Consider the following 15,448-nt stretch of genomic DNA (forward strand, 5'->3'; position numbering starts at 1 on the left):
CAACTCAGGTTTCCAAACTCATTTTTAAAATAAAAAACAATCTTTTAAAAATTTTAATTGAAAGAAAACAACAATTTTTGTGTTAAATGTCCTGTTTTATTGACATAATTTGCCACAAATGTGTGTTTCCTATACATTTCCATGCATCCTTGATAGTGTTTTACGTAGATGAAGTTGTGTTTTATTTTCAAAAACACAAAAAAGGCAAACTATACTGTGTAACTTTATAAAAGTGTCAATAATGCACCACATTTTTGCAGACGCAAGTGATGTAAATATCACTAAAAAGTTGTGCACTTACCTTAATAACTTAAGGTAATAATTTAAAACGTGAATAAAAATGAAAAGACAGCAATAGAAACTATAAGAAGCTGTTATTTCTCTCGACATACATGTTGGACACCTTGTTCAAAAAAAAAAAAGAGGCGTTGTTCAGGCAGATGCCACAGTAATGACATGCTATAATAACATATAATATGTTGCAAGAATGAATAAATACTGTTTAAACGAAAAACAAAAATAATTGCAATAAAAAGTTTTAAATGAAAAAAGTAAAAAACTTTACGCACTCATGCAGACTGATATTTGGACACTTTGTCCACATGTTCACATTCTTCAAACTTTTCCATCCAATGACCGTCAGTCGTGTGAGTAAAAGGTCTGGAGAGAAAAGCAACAGCAGCGCCACATACCTGAAGTTACTGCCGTCTTGACCCCAAATTTTGAATGAGTTCAACCTTAACGGAAAATGTGCGCTTTTCTCGCCGAGGCGATGTGCGTCTCTGCGCAAACAGCGGGGAGGGAAAGTGACAGGAGCTGCAGCAGCAGCAGTAGAGCCCTCTTCTTCTTCTTCTCCTCCTCCTGGGATGGTCGGGCCATAACTTTGCCTCTACGCGCGGCAGCCGCTGGACTGCATCTCCAATCGCAGCCTCAGCATCGCGACAGTGGCCAACAGCCGCAGAGCGCAAAGCCTGAGCTCTTAACCGGGGGGTCACGTGACCAAGACGCACGGGCGAGCCCCATCTGAGGGTGAGGAGGAGGAAGGGGGGAGCTCTGCGGCTACAGCATCCGTGACTGGAGACTTGCAGGACAGTTAGTTCTTCACACCCAAAACACAACTTTTATTTTCCAAATCTTCCTCTTTGCATTTTCTCTCAGATAAATGAGTAAAGAGGTTTCTCTTCATGATTGTCAGTTCTCAACACTGATACTGTTCTCAGTATGGAGAGAAAATAGTTCCATCTGATGTGTGTGTGTTTTACTTTGAGTTGTAACTTGTTATGTGGATTTGTGAGTGCATAATTCTTGATTTGTAACTCATAAAATACATGTTGTGCTTAACTTTGTGAACTAGCAGTTGTGTATTCAGATATACAAAAATATAAATGCAATTTATAGATGCACAACCTATACAAAAGCCTGAAACTAATTACACATACAAATCTTTAAAAAGTACGCACCAATAGACACATAAAACCGCATTTACGCACAAATCTGATCCAAGATTCGTGCAGACATGATGCGTTTAAATGCTGCTGGGTCATCAGCTTTCCTATCAGCCGCTTTGAACTTATATTGTGAATAATATGTGGTGAAGCTTCCACTTTGTGGCCTAATAATTAATGCAAAAAAGTATATATAAGCATTTTTAAAACACTTATCCCCTAAAAGAAAAAAAAAGTACCGCCTGCTGTCGCCATGACTGGTGACCAGCGTTTGCAGAAGGTGGAGGCGATGTTAGGGAAGGTGTTTTAGAAGCGATCAGCTCTGGGAAACGTTTTTTTCTAAGAATAAATGTTTTAAAAACACAAAATTTTGACTTTATTTTATTAATTATTGGGGCATATCTGTTCAAGAAAGTGGTCAAATGTCCACTTTTCGGCAGATATTATTCACAATATAAGTTCAAAGTGGCTGATAAGAAAACTCTGATGACCCAGCATTCCAGCAGCATTTAAACGCATCACTTGCAGACGAATCTTGGATTAGATTTGTGCATAAATGCAGATGCTGCTGTAATTTTAAGCTGTATGTAATTTTTTTTGTTGTTGTAATTTTGTACATGTGAATACACAACTGCAAGTGCAGTTACACACAAACTGTTTCATATGGGTTACAAGTAAAAATTACACACACAAATCGGATGGAACTATTTTCTCTCCATATTTCAGCTGTAAATGTCAAGCTGCCCCGAGAAATAATTGGTAACCCATGCAGTCTAACAATGAAAAAACACAGAATACCAGAGGTCACCTCAAAGTCAAGTTAAAGTTTATTAAGAGACATATTTCTGTGAATGACTTTCAACAATCACCACAACACGTGCACATCATAGCAATGCAACTCCATTACACTTCTACTTTAAATAGAAAACCAGAATATTTAGAAAATAGTTTTTCTCTCTCTTGTTTTTTTTGCAGGATGACATTATCATAAATTCAACTGATCATTTCTTTACAACACAACTCCAGGACGTCCCGTTGTCCTCGCCATGCATCTTGTGAACGGCTACCGTGATCGTCCCGTGACTTCTCACCAGAATGTTCCTGCAAAACGCGATCAGACATAAAACTTTGCATCGCGGCAAATGTTCAGCAAAGTAAAGCAATCATTCTGAGTGATTGTAAATGATCGGTCAGACATAACATGAGAAGATTTTGGGGTTGGCAGATGTTAATCAAATGTGCAGGGAGTCATACATTCACCTGTTGTATAACATCAACGTGAGTCTGAGCAGCAGAAGAGCCACATTGAATTAATGATTTCTGAGCTCATCATTTATCTCAATGTAAAACATTTTTTTACATTAAAAAAAAGATTTTACACAATGTTATTTTTGTTGTTCTAGTAAAAAAGGATTGTAATTTCACAACTATATTCATATTCAAATATTCATTTTTGTTATGCTACCTAGAGAATCATTTAAATTAAATTTACTCATATTAATTTTTAATTCCAAATGACCAAAAATAATGTTTTAGAGGTGGGAATTCTAGTGCATTAAAAAGTTTTAAAGACTCCAGAAGGTGGCAGCAAAGTCAAAAAAATAAAATCCTAAAATACAGGTTTGTCCATCCGATCATCCATGAATCTAACCCTCACAATCACTAAATCCTAAACTGGTAAGACACTTTGATTTAAAGTATCTGTTAAATGGCTTAATTTACCATATTAAAGAGATAAAAGATTTCATTCCAACACCAGGAAGTTCAGAAAGTCCTGGATAGTATAAATCCAACCGAATAGCTCAACATGTACACAAAATACTACATAACTATAGGAGTATTATCTCTCTGCTACCCCTCTGTGGCACCTGTACACTCTGATATTTACAACTACACACACCTTAAACGTACTAAAACTAGGAAGTTGTGAAAAAAGCCATGCTCACCCTGACTCAGACTCCAGGCACACGGTCGGTGTGTCTGTTAGGTCTCTGGTGAGAGCAGCTGCTTGTTTAGCCAGAACAGACACTACACCTCCATGTTCATCAGACAGCGATCCACGACCTGAAAATGAAGACCCACCCTGATGAAAATCGTGTTCTTGTAACCAAGGACACATATAAAGAAAATTAAGCTCAAAATGCCATCTATGAATATTTCTTTATTTGAATTGTTGTGGATCTAGACTAGATCCGTATACAACTTTATTTTCCTTGTATGAGCTCAAAACTGTACGTCTGGATAGCTCCAATATTGCTCGTAACCTTAGTTTCACTGGTAATGTTAGGCTGAGGGTGTGAGGGGCTGAAAGCTGGTGGGAGAGTGTAAACATATAGGGGATGGAAAGTGTGGATGGGCTTTTTCAACATCTATAATCCTGAGGCAAAGTTCTAGTCAACTTCTGCCACTCTGTAGAAACTAGGGGTGGGAATCTTGATTAAATTCAGGAGGCAATGACTCGATTATGACAAGATTATCAATGCAGCTTCCAGTCATTATGAGTTTGGAGGACATGAGATTTTTGCTTCCAGTCTTTGGTTATTAAATGAGTTCTTGTGAGGTCTGATTCTGGGTCAATTGAAGTCCAAGCGTCAAACGTTAATGCTATCCTGTCGGCTATCACAACTGCTGCCATGACTTCAGCTTTTGTCTCAGTATATAGTGCTGGGCTGACCGTGTTGAGGAAGAAGCAACGGGAAGGGAATCTCAGCTCAAACATATGGAGCAACTTTCTTTAGGATATCCAGTTTGTTTTTTTGACTGTTGGAAGTGCTCGCAGCAGAGCACTTTCTACCCTCTTCTTCCTCTCTATGGAACCATACGATTTTGCTCATTGGTCTGACAGAACTTACACGTCACATGACTTTTATCCAAAGACAATTGGCCGTCGACACTGAAGTCAGGCCAGATGCAATCTGCAGACTCAGCAATGTTTGTGTGCTCTTCAAAAAATGTCCAAGTGGAAAAATGCCCCGCCTTTAGTTCTGCTTGTTACTTTTACTTTAAGTTATGCTATTTTTTTGATTATTGATTATTTAAAATTCATAAAACAATTCAGAATCATTTAGGAATTTAGTCGTTGCATCTTACAATAGATTTCCCCACCCCTCGTAGAAACTATATCCTAGAAAATGACAAGTTTTATAATTTTCGATATAAACTTCATAATAATAATTAAAAGACCAATTGGAATAGACCAACTGTAATAACCCAGCAGCAGATCAGACCACCCTTTAGGATTTGATCGTAGAAAAGATCAAATCACTTTCCTACCAGAGGAAAGTGTTACTCATTCAGTGGAAGAGACATTTTTAATGATTCCAACTCAGTTATTCAATAGTCTTGAGTGTCTTTAGGGTACAGATGTCTCAACATCTGCATTGACTTATTAATATCATCCGCTGAGCTCAGCTTATTTTAGTGTAACAGCTTTGTTTCAGAATATTTCTCTCATAAAAATAAAGACTAAAGCATCAAAAACATTAACACCAATATAACTTGTTGGAGAGGGATACCTATGTTTGAAAAATATACTAGAACTGTTGCAATAATGTGTTTATCGAGATGAGAATTTCGGTTACGAGTTACTTTAATATTAAATAGACGTGACGTGTTTTCCTGTTAACTCTGAAGTCTCTTACAGCCCAGGTTGTGTCCTTGTTGGTCCGTGCAGAGAATCCCCAAAACACCTGGATTTTTCATGCTAAAACAAACACGAAAAAAGAGCTTTAGCCAAACGAATATACAACATGTAAGAAACAAAGCTAGTTAGCATAGATGTGAACTCACGTATCGTCAAGGTGCTGCTCGAGGGTTGACTCCATCTTTAAAGAAAGCGTAAAAATACCAGAAAAAAATGTAAATTTCTATGCCCGATAATCGTTTGTTGTTGATGTTTATTTCCTCAAATTCCTCCTGATAGTCATGTGACTGTGGCGTGTGGTAAGAGGCACCGCGAGGGTCAAATGAGACGAAGCGCGAACGGCTAAGAAATATTTAATTACAAAGCGAGCAATTTAAGACAAACTGAGAAAGTTTGCTCAAATATACTGTTAGCATATTATTATATGGAGTGAATATACGCCATTAATTTTTTGTATCCCTTTTTTCAACTAATAAATTGTTTAAACTCCAAATAGTTTTTAGGAAGCCACATTATGATAAATACATTGAGCATAGCATAGCATAGCATAGCAAAGAATAGAAAAGAATACAATACAATAGAATACAATAGGAAGCACGGAGTACCGTTGCTAAGATACACAATCCATTATTTATTTATTTATTTATTTATTTTCTGTGGGTGCTTTTAGCATGTTCTAGTGCCATTTTTCTGATATGGGGGGCATATGTAAAAAAAAATTAATCTTAAAAATGTGTTTCTGAGTTTCATTAAAATTGTTGTGAATCAGGAGCAGATGAAAGAAAAATGTAGTTGGAAAAAGCTTGTAGATGTGATGTACCAGCTACTATGTCACACTTAGAAGCTTGTTTCGACTCAGTGTGATGCATCCACTTGTAGACAAATAGCTCCATGTACATCTTCATTTTCCTCATCTAAACCATCTGGCTCAAAACTTTACGTCTGGATAGCTCAAATATCGCTCGCCAATTTTGTTGCACAAGAAATGTTACGTTGGGGGATGTAAAGGGCCGTGAGCTAGAGGGTAAACACAAAGATGGGAAGCAAGGGAAGGCTTTTTCGGCAACAGTCCCGCCCAGAACTCAGGTGGATTTCTAATAAACTCCTGCCGCTCTGCAAAAATTATGTCTTAAAAAAACAATACAAGTTCAAAAAATCAAATCAAATAGCAATATGTGCATTAATTTACTCTGCGTTCATGTATATGCTTTTGGGCATTCCATTCAAACGAAGAATAATTGTTATTATTTAAACTTCTAACCTTTAACACGCTTAAAGGCACAAAAAGAAAAAGATTTAACACATTTATGTTTTTTCTTTTTTTCTAAATAGAAAAATCATATAACTTCACCTCGCTTTTCATCTAATAATTGCAAATAAACATAAATATCACCAATAAAATGATCTACAATTTTTACAGTTACTTTAAAATTCTGCATTGTCATTACTGTCAAGGGAAATCATTTTCAGAAAAGAACTAAAACCTATATGACTTAAAAAATAAAAAATAAATAACACAACCCAAAGCTCAAACTTTTCATTAAAGCATGACTTTAGTATGACGATAACTCCTGCTGATCCGTATTGTCAAAGAAACTTTTTGTTAAGTTTTCTTGAGATATGTGGCTCATCTTTCTGCTCAATTCCTCTTGTCTGGTCCAAGATGGGGAGGCTTCCGTGCTGCTGCTGCTGCTGACCACGCAGAATTGGGTGAATGTAATTATGTGACCGCTGCACTGGACAAATCCATCACTTGCTTAGCAGCGAGTAATGTCCTGCTGACTAACCCACGGCTCTGTGCTCTTTCATTCTTTTTGTGCCTTAAATCACAACCTGTCTGCATGTGCGGACAACCAGCTGCCCATCACGATATGAATTTACAAAGATTTACTGATGCGTTTATGCATCAGGAATCTGTGACTAAGTCTAACTTTTAATAAAAATATTTATTTTATCATTTCAAAAGTGTGTTACTTTCTAATCTGTTCATTTTTTATTGAAAGACAGTAAGGTAAATCTGCATTACTCTTTTCGAGAAATCAATCAACCTAAAATGGTCCTCAAGGGATATTGTAGTAAAAACAAATATTTTGTAGGATTTTTTTTTTGTAGAAATGTATAAGGAATATTTTTCAATTAAAACCTCAGTCTCAGAAACTACATTTGGCTTTTGAAGGAAATACATTACATCCAGCCTCTGTGCTCTGGATGGATAAGATGATGAATCTCCAGAGCAGAAAGGCAGAGAGGGTGTAGAGTGCTTCTGACATAAGGAGGGAGGGGATAACGCTGAGAAGGGTGGGGGTCACAGGTAGATAAAGAGTGAGGCTTTGCTCCGATTCTGACCAGTTCTGTGAACCACAAGTGTTGCATCCAGATTTTGGGACTGGGGGTGACGTGCCGCAGTGTCAAACGTAACATTTGAAGGTGCTGACCGAGTCCGCAGCTACTTTTGAACTGTTCCTGTCATGGACATCAGGGTGATGTTGCTGTCCCTCCTGATGGCATCACTGAGCTGCTCCAGAGGAGCCGTGATCACAGGGGTGAGTGACACTTTTTGGCTTCGGATGCATGCTAAATTTGAATGATTCACAGAAAGTAGGTTTAGAAATTAATACTATTTTTGGGGGGGAATTGAATTGAATAACTTTATTTGTCCCCTGAGGACAATTCAGTTAAAAGCAGCTCTCCAGCGTATGAGATAAAACAACAGGAAAAAAATAAATAAAATTAAAAAATATATATAATTAAAGGATAAAATGAAAGATAAAAAAAATAAAATGAAAATAAATAAAATCAAATCAAATATGTCCACTTTGATTTCCGAGGTTTATGGCATTTGGGATAAAAGATGTGGAGTACCTGTTGTTTTTGTTGTTCGTTGTTTTTTTGTTTTTTTTGCAAAGGACTAGATTTATGAAAGGTATTTCTATTTACTTAGTTATATAAATTGTTAGATTTTAAATTGTTTCCATTTAGAAAAATGTTTTAATGGATCTACGTAAAAAGAAATCTCTATCTATCTATCTATCTATCTATCTATCTATCTATCTATCTATCTATCTATCTATCTATCTATCTATCTATCTATCTTTGTAAATTTCCTGCGTATGCAGAATTGGATTAAATCAGCTGATGACAGACCACATCCTCCACATCCTCCTCCTCATTTGTCCTCTGGAAAATTCTGAGGAGATGACCTCAGTTGCTGATTGGCCTTCATTTTTAAAAAGATTAAGATGTGACAGGCAGTTGATGAAATGCTGTAAAATCACAAACTAAATATTTGCAATAAAGGCTAAAACTCACTTTCAGTATAATCCTAGCATAAATGGGGATTGAAATATATTTATTCTTCTTGAAAACTCAAAATAATACCGATCACCATCCTGTGTGCTTCCTCAGGCCTGTGAGAGAGACGTGCAGTGTGGCTTTGGTCTGTGCTGCGCTGTCAGTCTGTGGCTGAGGGGTCTGAGGATGTGCATCCCAAGAGGCGTTGAAGGGGATGAATGCCACCCTTACAGCCACAAGGTGGGCTAAAATATCAACTGAATGTCTGCTTTCATGCTACACACTCACACACAGCCAGGGCCAAACCTCCTTTTTTTCTTTATCACTCTTGTCCTCAAAGATTCAGATTGTATCAAGTGCAGCCAGCTTTTTGAAAAGTCGCAGATATCTGCAGGGGCTATTGATCTTCTCTGGAACGAATGAGCCGATTAGAGTCATATATCTTTTTGATTATCTGAACAAGTCAACAGTTAACCCTGCTAGCACAACATTCATCCCTGCAAGTCGCTCAAATCACTTTTTTAAAGAACCACAACTCTATAAAGGATCTAAAATGCCAGATTAACACTTCTTTCTCTTCATCTCCACACTTTCAGGTGCCATACGCAGGGAAACGGCTGCACCACACCTGCCCCTGTCTTCCCCATTTGGTGTGCACGAGGTATTCTGATAGCAAATACAGATGTACTGATGACTTCAAAAACATGGACTTTTAGCAAAAGCTTTTAAACTTAAAACCAAGAACACCGGAAAAGTCTGCAGATGGCAAGCATCTCTATGCACGAATACATGGTTGGGATTTACATTTCTGCACACAAGAACACAATGCAACAAGTATGGCTAAAAAAAGATCATTTATTTACAAGAGCTGCTGCAAAAATGATCTGTAAACCAAAGGATATCCCAGAATGTGTCTGTGAACCATTAGAACATGTTTCCTTTACGCTCTGTTTATGTTAAATTATCCCGTTGTCAATAAAGTTTGCTCAAATCCTATCTTTCATGTGTGATTTCTGTGGGATGAAACATAACAGGATGAAACATTGAAAATAAATGGAAAAATATTTGTTTAGTTAGTGCAGAAGAAATGCTAAGAAGAACATTTTTTTTAGAATATGCAAGAAATTGGAATATTTACATATCAATGCGTGAAATAAAGAGAAAAATAAAAGTTTGACATTTTGTCTCACGTTTGTTTTGCTGATGCCCAATTTAAGGACTTGTAAGCAAAAACTACAACAAAAAAACACTAAATTAATTAAATCACTGCATTTATATATTGATGTTCTTCCGGAGCAGAGATGGACAAACCTTTTGACTTGTGGGCCGGAACAGGTCCTAAATCACATGTCAAAGTCAAGGCCCGGGGGCCGAATCCGGCCCACTAGGTAATTATATCCGGCCCTCCAGATCATTTTATTTTTTAGCTATTAATGGCCCGATGTAATCTTTTTTATGGAGAATAAAATATTGAAAGTTATAAGCAACTTCAAATTGAGAAAGAAGCAACAATGAATCTAGAAAAAATGTTTTTTTTAATAAAAAAAACTAAAGAGCCAATAAAGGAATATAGAACAAAAATAAATAAGTAAAAAAAATGTTTTTTTTCTAAAACTTACAAGTAAAATAATAATAAAAAAGATTCTGGTTACTAACTGGAGCGCACCAAATAGTAATTGAATTTTTTTTTTTTTCTAAAAATTGAAGTAATCAGTTATTTTTTTTAAAAATTTAGTTTTTTTTATTTCAATTTTTAGAAAACACAAGTTAGTATATTTGTGGTGCACTGTCTAAGGGGAGACACCAGAATCACAGAAAAAATAAGACATTAATATAGTTTATTCCAGTGTGGCATGCCAGAATAAATGGTTAAACGGGTCATATTTGGCCCCCAAACCATAGTTTACCCACCCCTATTCCAGAGTAAAATACATGTTTTGCCGAAATGAAGGCTTTTAGAACCATTTTTTCCATATACAATCCAGATTTTAATGAACTGGTTTAATCAAAAACCCCCCCTCTGACTCTGTCAGGCACAAGCGGAAAATAAAACTTAAAGAAAGGTACGAAATGTGCAGAAGTGTTTGAAAACTTCTCCCAGAAACATAGAAACCTCTTGTGAAAACATTCAGCTTTAAATAGTCATATTGTAGTTCGTATTCTAAGAATGTTCAGAAACGTAAATATCAAAGATGAAGACAGCCAAAACACACTCCTTCTCCCTTTAGCCTCATTTGTAACTCAGACCCTCCTCAGAAAATGAAGTATAAAGTGAAGGAATATTCACAGAACAGCATTCATTCACTGCTTGTTTTACTTTAAGACTATTTCTTCTAAAAGATTGACAGTTCACTAAAGAAGGATGGGAAAATTGCTGAGTCAATCTAAAGTTCCCACATTCTGTCAGCGTATGTGCACATATTCATGGTACATTAACTCTACTAAACTATGAAGTCCAGCACAGCAATACAGTAAAAACTCCTACACCATGGTTACAAACATCTAAACCGACTGTTTAAAGGCACAAAAAATACTAGATGTGCAGAAAACCACAAAGTTTTCAAGCAAGAGCAACCTCTGAAAAGCGAGTTTCTCCAGCTTGACGTTGACAGGATGACTGAACATCTGGCAGTGACAGTGCTGAGGCAACCAAAATCTCTGGAATATAACTTAAGGTCTATTTAGATTTCAAACAGGCGTGTCACCTTGATCCATGCTCAGTAGCTGTTGTGTGTCCAGATGGGCCGCATCATCTCGAGTCCAACAGGTGTTTGGGATTAAACCCACTGAGCTGCTGTCATGGTTTGTTGGGAGACTCCTGGGATTCTGGGCTGGACTTCCACTTCATTACTTTTGCCAAAACATGGCGCTTGTATTTTGACAACAGAAATACGGGTGTCACGAACCAGGTTTTCCAACAACCAGAGGAGGCAGTGAGAAGAGATGGAAATTATTCCTTGAGAGTAGATCTGTATCTAATCCAGTAGTGGTGTATTTCAGATCTGAGCCTTCAGATGTTTAATCCATTCATGGTTATGGTTTAATCAGTAGTGTGTTTTTTTTTTTTAATCAAAAGCCGTTACAAAGACCGGAAGTGAGGATGAAAGTGCTGACTTTATGAGTGTGAGGCACTTTCATGAACCTAGCTAGCAACAAGTGAGGGCTAAAATCTGATTGGATAGAAACTTTCATGTGAAAAAATAGTCTGAGGCATAGAGTTGTGAGAGAAGAGTTGGAATGATCTAAAATATATTTTGGACAAATATACATATAAACATTTCTCTGTGATTTAGATGCTTCTTTTCAGATAATTTTAGGCCTTTACTGAAGACTTTGGGGGCCCTGACGTCTTTGGTTGGGATGAGAACCAGCATTAGGACAGTGACAGAGAAACAGAGATTGCACTACACAAAACTACAGACCGGTACAAAGACATTTTCCCAAGACCAGTAGATCTGAGCAATTCAGGATTCATTTTTATATTATTTTGCTATCCATGCCAGTCAAAATCCAGCTTACTGTGCATGGCTGCCAGGTGATTGTTGGCGCGACCCGTGTTTGTAACATAAAAGTCTGAGTTGAAGTTTCTGCTGGCCACTGATGGAGATCTGACTCATACAGTCACGCTTTACCATTTGTCACAGATTTTCCCCATTTTTCTGGACCCAAGATTAAACAGCCAACAAATGCTCTGACGTCAAAAGTCTAATAAAAATAATTAAGCAGGACCAGCCTGGCGGCTTCAGCTGGAAATCTGTAAAACACAAATAAACACATCTTTTGCCGCCATGCTCCTCTGCTTTGCCCTTTTCACAAACTGAACTGCATATAAAGAAAACACCTCAATTCAGCTTCATCCTGAATATGAAATGTTTTCAGCTGTTCTGCTTTGTGTCTCTTCTAGGAAAATATGATCCAATACATGAAAAGTATCTTTATTTTCTTCTCTCTTCTCTTAAACCTTCATCAAGCTTTTTCCCTCAGTGAATCTTCACTTATGTTTTGTCAAATCCATCTCTAGTTTTTGCTCCATGTTCTCTGGAACATTCAGTTTAATCAAATAAATCAAAGCACCTGCAATGAAATACTTTATTTATCAAGCAAAAATAGTTTTTTTTATGTTTCTACCACAGTAGAGTCTGTCAATCCATGTCATTACAACAAAAAGGAAAGACTAAAAAACACTTTTGTGTTGCTCTGAAATGTCACAGAAATAAGAATCAGTGAATTCTCTTCCACCTTTGATCCAAATAGAAACTTGACCTTTTTGCAAAGAATATTAAAGAAACACATCCAACTTCCTCCCGGTCTGAATAGAGGACAGAACCAGGACTGGTGGAGGGTCAGGTACCCACTGACGTAGAGAGACGATACGCCACACAGAGATATAAAGTGAGATAACCTGATGCCATGGTGAGATATGTGTCTGAAAAGCCTCAAGTACAGAAAACACAGAAAGTCATTGGCTCTTTTTAATATGACGACATTTCTTTAATTCCATCCAAATGTAATTTTTTGACAAAGAGTGCATGATAAACACATAATGTAATAGTTTAGTTAATTGGAGTTGCAATTCCCCAAATATGAAGAATATATGTAAATCAAATTCCTTTTATTCAGCCTCATTAATATACTTTATATGACAAATATAGTTATGTAGGAGTAGAGAAGTTTTTAGGAAATGTTTTAAAGACCCACTCTGATGAAAATCATGCTTTTGTGTTTTTAACGTGTTCTTGTGTCATTTCTCTAATGATGGAGGACAAACATAAAGACAATTAAGCTTAAAATGGGAGGATCAAGAAAATTAAGAATAAAACTTTATATTTCTTTGTATTCCTTTTTATTTTTTATGGTCCTGCCCAGCCGAATGCCTCTTGTGATGGACATGTTCTGCTTTTACAATTAGGGTTGTTTGCTACTCTTCAAATGTGTTAAAATAAACCTCTTTTTATAAAAGAAGTCAAACTTTGTTGAGTTTTAGCTGCTTGGACAGGACGAGAGAGCGGGGAGGGCAGATGATAATACAAGGCAATTACGTAACAAAAGTATTACATTACATGACCGTTCTTAGAATTTCTTCATTCAAATCATTGTGAATCAGGAACAGACAAAAAATATTGTTGTAGGAGTGACATAAAAAAGTTAATTTGGCAAACCTCAAGCTCCATGCTCCACTCCCTTTCGACGAATCCACTTGCAGACGATTAGATCCTTGTATATCTCCATTTCCTCATCCGAGCTGATATCTGGTCTTAACTGAACCCCACATTGCTCCTTATGGTTATAGGTTGACGCCAGTATTCAGCAGCGTATGAAACTGTGCATGTAACGGGACTGAAACTGTAAAGCACTTTTGGCCTTCAAGGAAGTTAAAAAAGCACTAAACAAGTATACGCCATTTAGATTGCTCCAATTTTGCTCACCATTTTCTTGCACCGGTAATGTTAGGTAGGGGGCGTGAGAGGCTGTAAGTTAGCAGGAGAGCATGTAAACAAGATGGATGATGGGAAGGGAGTGGGCTTACTCTGCACCAACAGTCCCGCCCACAACTCAGAGGTGATGAGCTACTGCTGCTCTGCAGAGGCTATGTCCTAGAAAATGACTTTTTTTGGCTAAAAACTGCATTAGTATAATTAAAAGATTACTGGGAATGCTTAAAATAGATCAAAAGATGATCAGAGTTGGACTTAAATTTCAAGCTAGATTGCCAAAACAGAGTACTCCACCGTCCCATCATGCTCTGCTCCAGGACCACCTGCTTGTGTTCTGTGCACCTGCAGGTTTGCATAAACCTCCTCCGGTTTCCGCTGCACTGTGAAGTCCACTGTTGTGTAGACTATGCCATTTTCTTCCTAGAAAATATAAACTGTGTCAAAACATTTAAAGCTCAAAAATGTCTCCCTGCCAGTGAGTCATAAGGACTGCATTTCCTGTTTTGGACCTACCGAGGCATCTTGTTTCAGTGACTCACACCGCGTTTCCTTGCACATGTCTACAAAACAAGAGGAAAAAAACAGCACAACATTAGTGCTTCCTTCTGAAAATAGAAATCATTTGTTTCTGAAAACAGATTAGGCTTACCAGACTGTTTACTCCTTGCCTTGACTCTGCAGTAAACAGCACCGATCACTGCAGTGACTAAAACCATCACTGTGATGGACACAACTGCAATGAGCGGCAGACTTAACCCCCTGGAAGCTCTAGATTAGAAAGAAAGGCGAGACTCTTAATTTATCCTACGTGATCCTTAACAAGTCACAACTTTTGCACAACATGACTGAGAACCTGCTGCTGTCGCTGCGGTCCTGAGCCAGAACAGGTCCTGTGGAGTCTGGGAGATCCGTGGAGCTGTTGGGGGCTTTGATGGTTGTTGTCGGGGTAAAGTGAGGAGTCTGCTCACTGTAACCGGAAACTTCTGCAAGAGCAGGAATTCATCTGAGTTAACAACCAAAAACAAATATTTTCTCATGACAATAAAAGAAAATCTCACCTTAAAATAACCATTAAAAAAATGTCTTACCAAAAACTTCAACGTAGTAGTCACTGTAGACTGGAGTTCCTTGCACACGGCATCTGTAGAAGCCTGCATCCCCCAGCTGCACATCTGAAATCTCAAATTCAACCAAAGCATTCATCTCCGTTTGTCCAACTCTTCCTCTCAGGGAATCACAGGTGTAGCCTGCACTGTCGAGCAGCCTGTAGCATCCTCCGGGATACAGCTTACAGCAGTATTTGGTGTAGCTGTTGTAAAACGGAGGAAAGGAGAACCTCAGGAAGATGTGCTGAAACCTCTCCGTCTGCTGCTGCTTCCCCTCTGAGTGGGAGAAACCTGGAGGAAAACAACAATAAGAAAAGCTTCCTATTCACTGTAAAAACAAATACTGATTTATAAAAAGCTGCAAACCCTTACTTAGTAACAGGAAGAAGAAAAAGACAAACTTCATCTTCGAGGAAATCTTGCACTTGTTGAGTTTCTTGCTTTAGAAATAAAGATGAATGCTTCCCTCTTCTTGTCTTGTAGTCAAAGACAAGAAGAGGAAATAGTTTATTCATCAGCTGGATGACT

At 37.5% G+C, this 15,448-nt stretch overlaps 4 protein-coding genes across 6 annotated transcripts in view; 1 reads left to right on the forward strand and 3 right to left on the reverse strand.

Annotated features, from left to right (window-relative positions):
* slc16a4 (solute carrier family 16 member 4) overlaps window positions 1–1,238 on the reverse strand; it is a 33,997-nt gene extending 32,759 nt beyond the window's left edge. Inside the window, exon 1 of one of the 3 annotated variants that reach the window (XM_024292374.2) lies at window positions 693–1,238. The gene's annotated coding sequence lies outside the window, so the exon portion shown is untranslated. Of the gene's footprint in view, window positions 1–569 lie in introns of all 3 variants that reach the window. The other 2 variants (XM_024292375.2, XM_024292377.2) reach the window with 2 other exon arrangements.
* Window positions 1,239–2,254: 1,016 nt separating this feature from the next.
* lamtor5 (late endosomal/lysosomal adaptor, MAPK and MTOR activator 5) lies at window positions 2,255–5,420 on the reverse strand. The gene is made up of 4 exons (XM_024292379.2): window positions 5,235–5,420; window positions 5,087–5,148; window positions 3,392–3,509; window positions 2,255–2,546 (listed from the first exon to the last, which is right to left on the reverse strand). Exons 1-4 carry the CDS (start codon window positions 5,267–5,269, stop codon window positions 2,447–2,449), a joined length of 315 nt encoding a protein of 104 aa, XP_024148147.1. The 5' UTR covers window positions 5,270–5,420; the 3' UTR covers window positions 2,255–2,446.
* Window positions 5,421–5,789: 369 nt separating this feature from the next.
* On the forward strand, window positions 5,790–9,375 carry prok1 (prokineticin 1). Its single transcript, XM_024292378.2, has 3 exons — window positions 5,790–7,631; window positions 8,494–8,619; window positions 8,976–9,375. The coding sequence occupies exons 1-3, from the start codon at window positions 7,557–7,559 to the stop codon at window positions 9,093–9,095; spliced, it is 321 nt and encodes a 106-aa protein (XP_024148146.1). The 5' UTR covers window positions 5,790–7,556; the 3' UTR covers window positions 9,096–9,375.
* A 4,619-nt stretch (window positions 9,376–13,994) lies between these two features.
* Window positions 13,995–15,374, reverse strand: LOC112159848. Its single transcript, XM_036213012.1, has 5 exons — window positions 14,903–15,374; window positions 14,668–14,797; window positions 14,464–14,582; window positions 14,328–14,374; window positions 13,995–14,234 (listed from the first exon to the last, which is right to left on the reverse strand). The coding sequence occupies exons 1-5, from the start codon at window positions 15,015–15,017 to the stop codon at window positions 14,082–14,084; spliced, it is 564 nt and encodes a 187-aa protein (XP_036068905.1). The 5' UTR covers window positions 15,018–15,374; the 3' UTR covers window positions 13,995–14,081.
* Between the last annotated feature and the right edge of the window lie 74 nt (window positions 15,375–15,448).

The sequence above is a fragment of the Oryzias melastigma genome, linkage group LG7 (genome assembly GCF_002922805.2).
Source record: "Oryzias melastigma strain HK-1 linkage group LG7, ASM292280v2, whole genome shotgun sequence".
Taxonomy (NCBI): Eukaryota; Metazoa; Chordata; class Actinopteri; order Beloniformes; family Adrianichthyidae; genus Oryzias; species Oryzias melastigma.

Bases quoted from the DNA above. Each gene is read 5' to 3' on its own strand.
- LOC112159848 (XM_036213012.1), bottom strand. From the start codon at position 15,017: ATGAATGCTTTGGTTGAATTTGAGATTTCAGATGTGCAGCTGGGGGAT. The intron at 14,583-14,667 runs GTTCTCAGTCAT...TTTCTAATCTAG, and splicing joins GACCGCAGCGACAGCAGCAG to AGCTTCCAGGGGGTTAAGTC. The intron at 14,375-14,463 runs GTAAGCCTAATC...CTTGTTTTGTAG, and splicing joins GGCAAGGAGTAAACAGTCTG to ACATGTGCAAGGAAACGCGG.
- lamtor5 (XM_024292379.2), bottom strand. From the start codon at position 5,269: ATGGAGTCAACCCTCGAGCAGCACCTTGACGATAC. The intron at 3,510-5,086 runs GTAAGAGACTTC...CTTCATTTTCAG, and splicing joins ACAAGGACACAACCTGGGCT to GTCGTGGATCGCTGTCTGAT. The intron at 2,547-3,391 runs GTGAGCATGGCT...CGCGTTTTGCAG, and splicing joins TGCCTGGAGTCTGAGTCAGG to GAACATTCTGGTGAGAAGTC.
- prok1 (XM_024292378.2), top strand. From the start codon at position 7,557: ATGGACATCAGGGTGATGTTGCTGTCCCTCCTGATGGCATCACTGAGC. The intron at 7,632-8,493 runs GTGAGTGACACT...GTGCTTCCTCAG, and splicing joins GAGGAGCCGTGATCACAGGG to GCCTGTGAGAGAGACGTGCA. The intron at 8,620-8,975 runs GTGGGCTAAAAT...CCACACTTTCAG, and splicing joins GCCACCCTTACAGCCACAAG to GTGCCATACGCAGGGAAACG.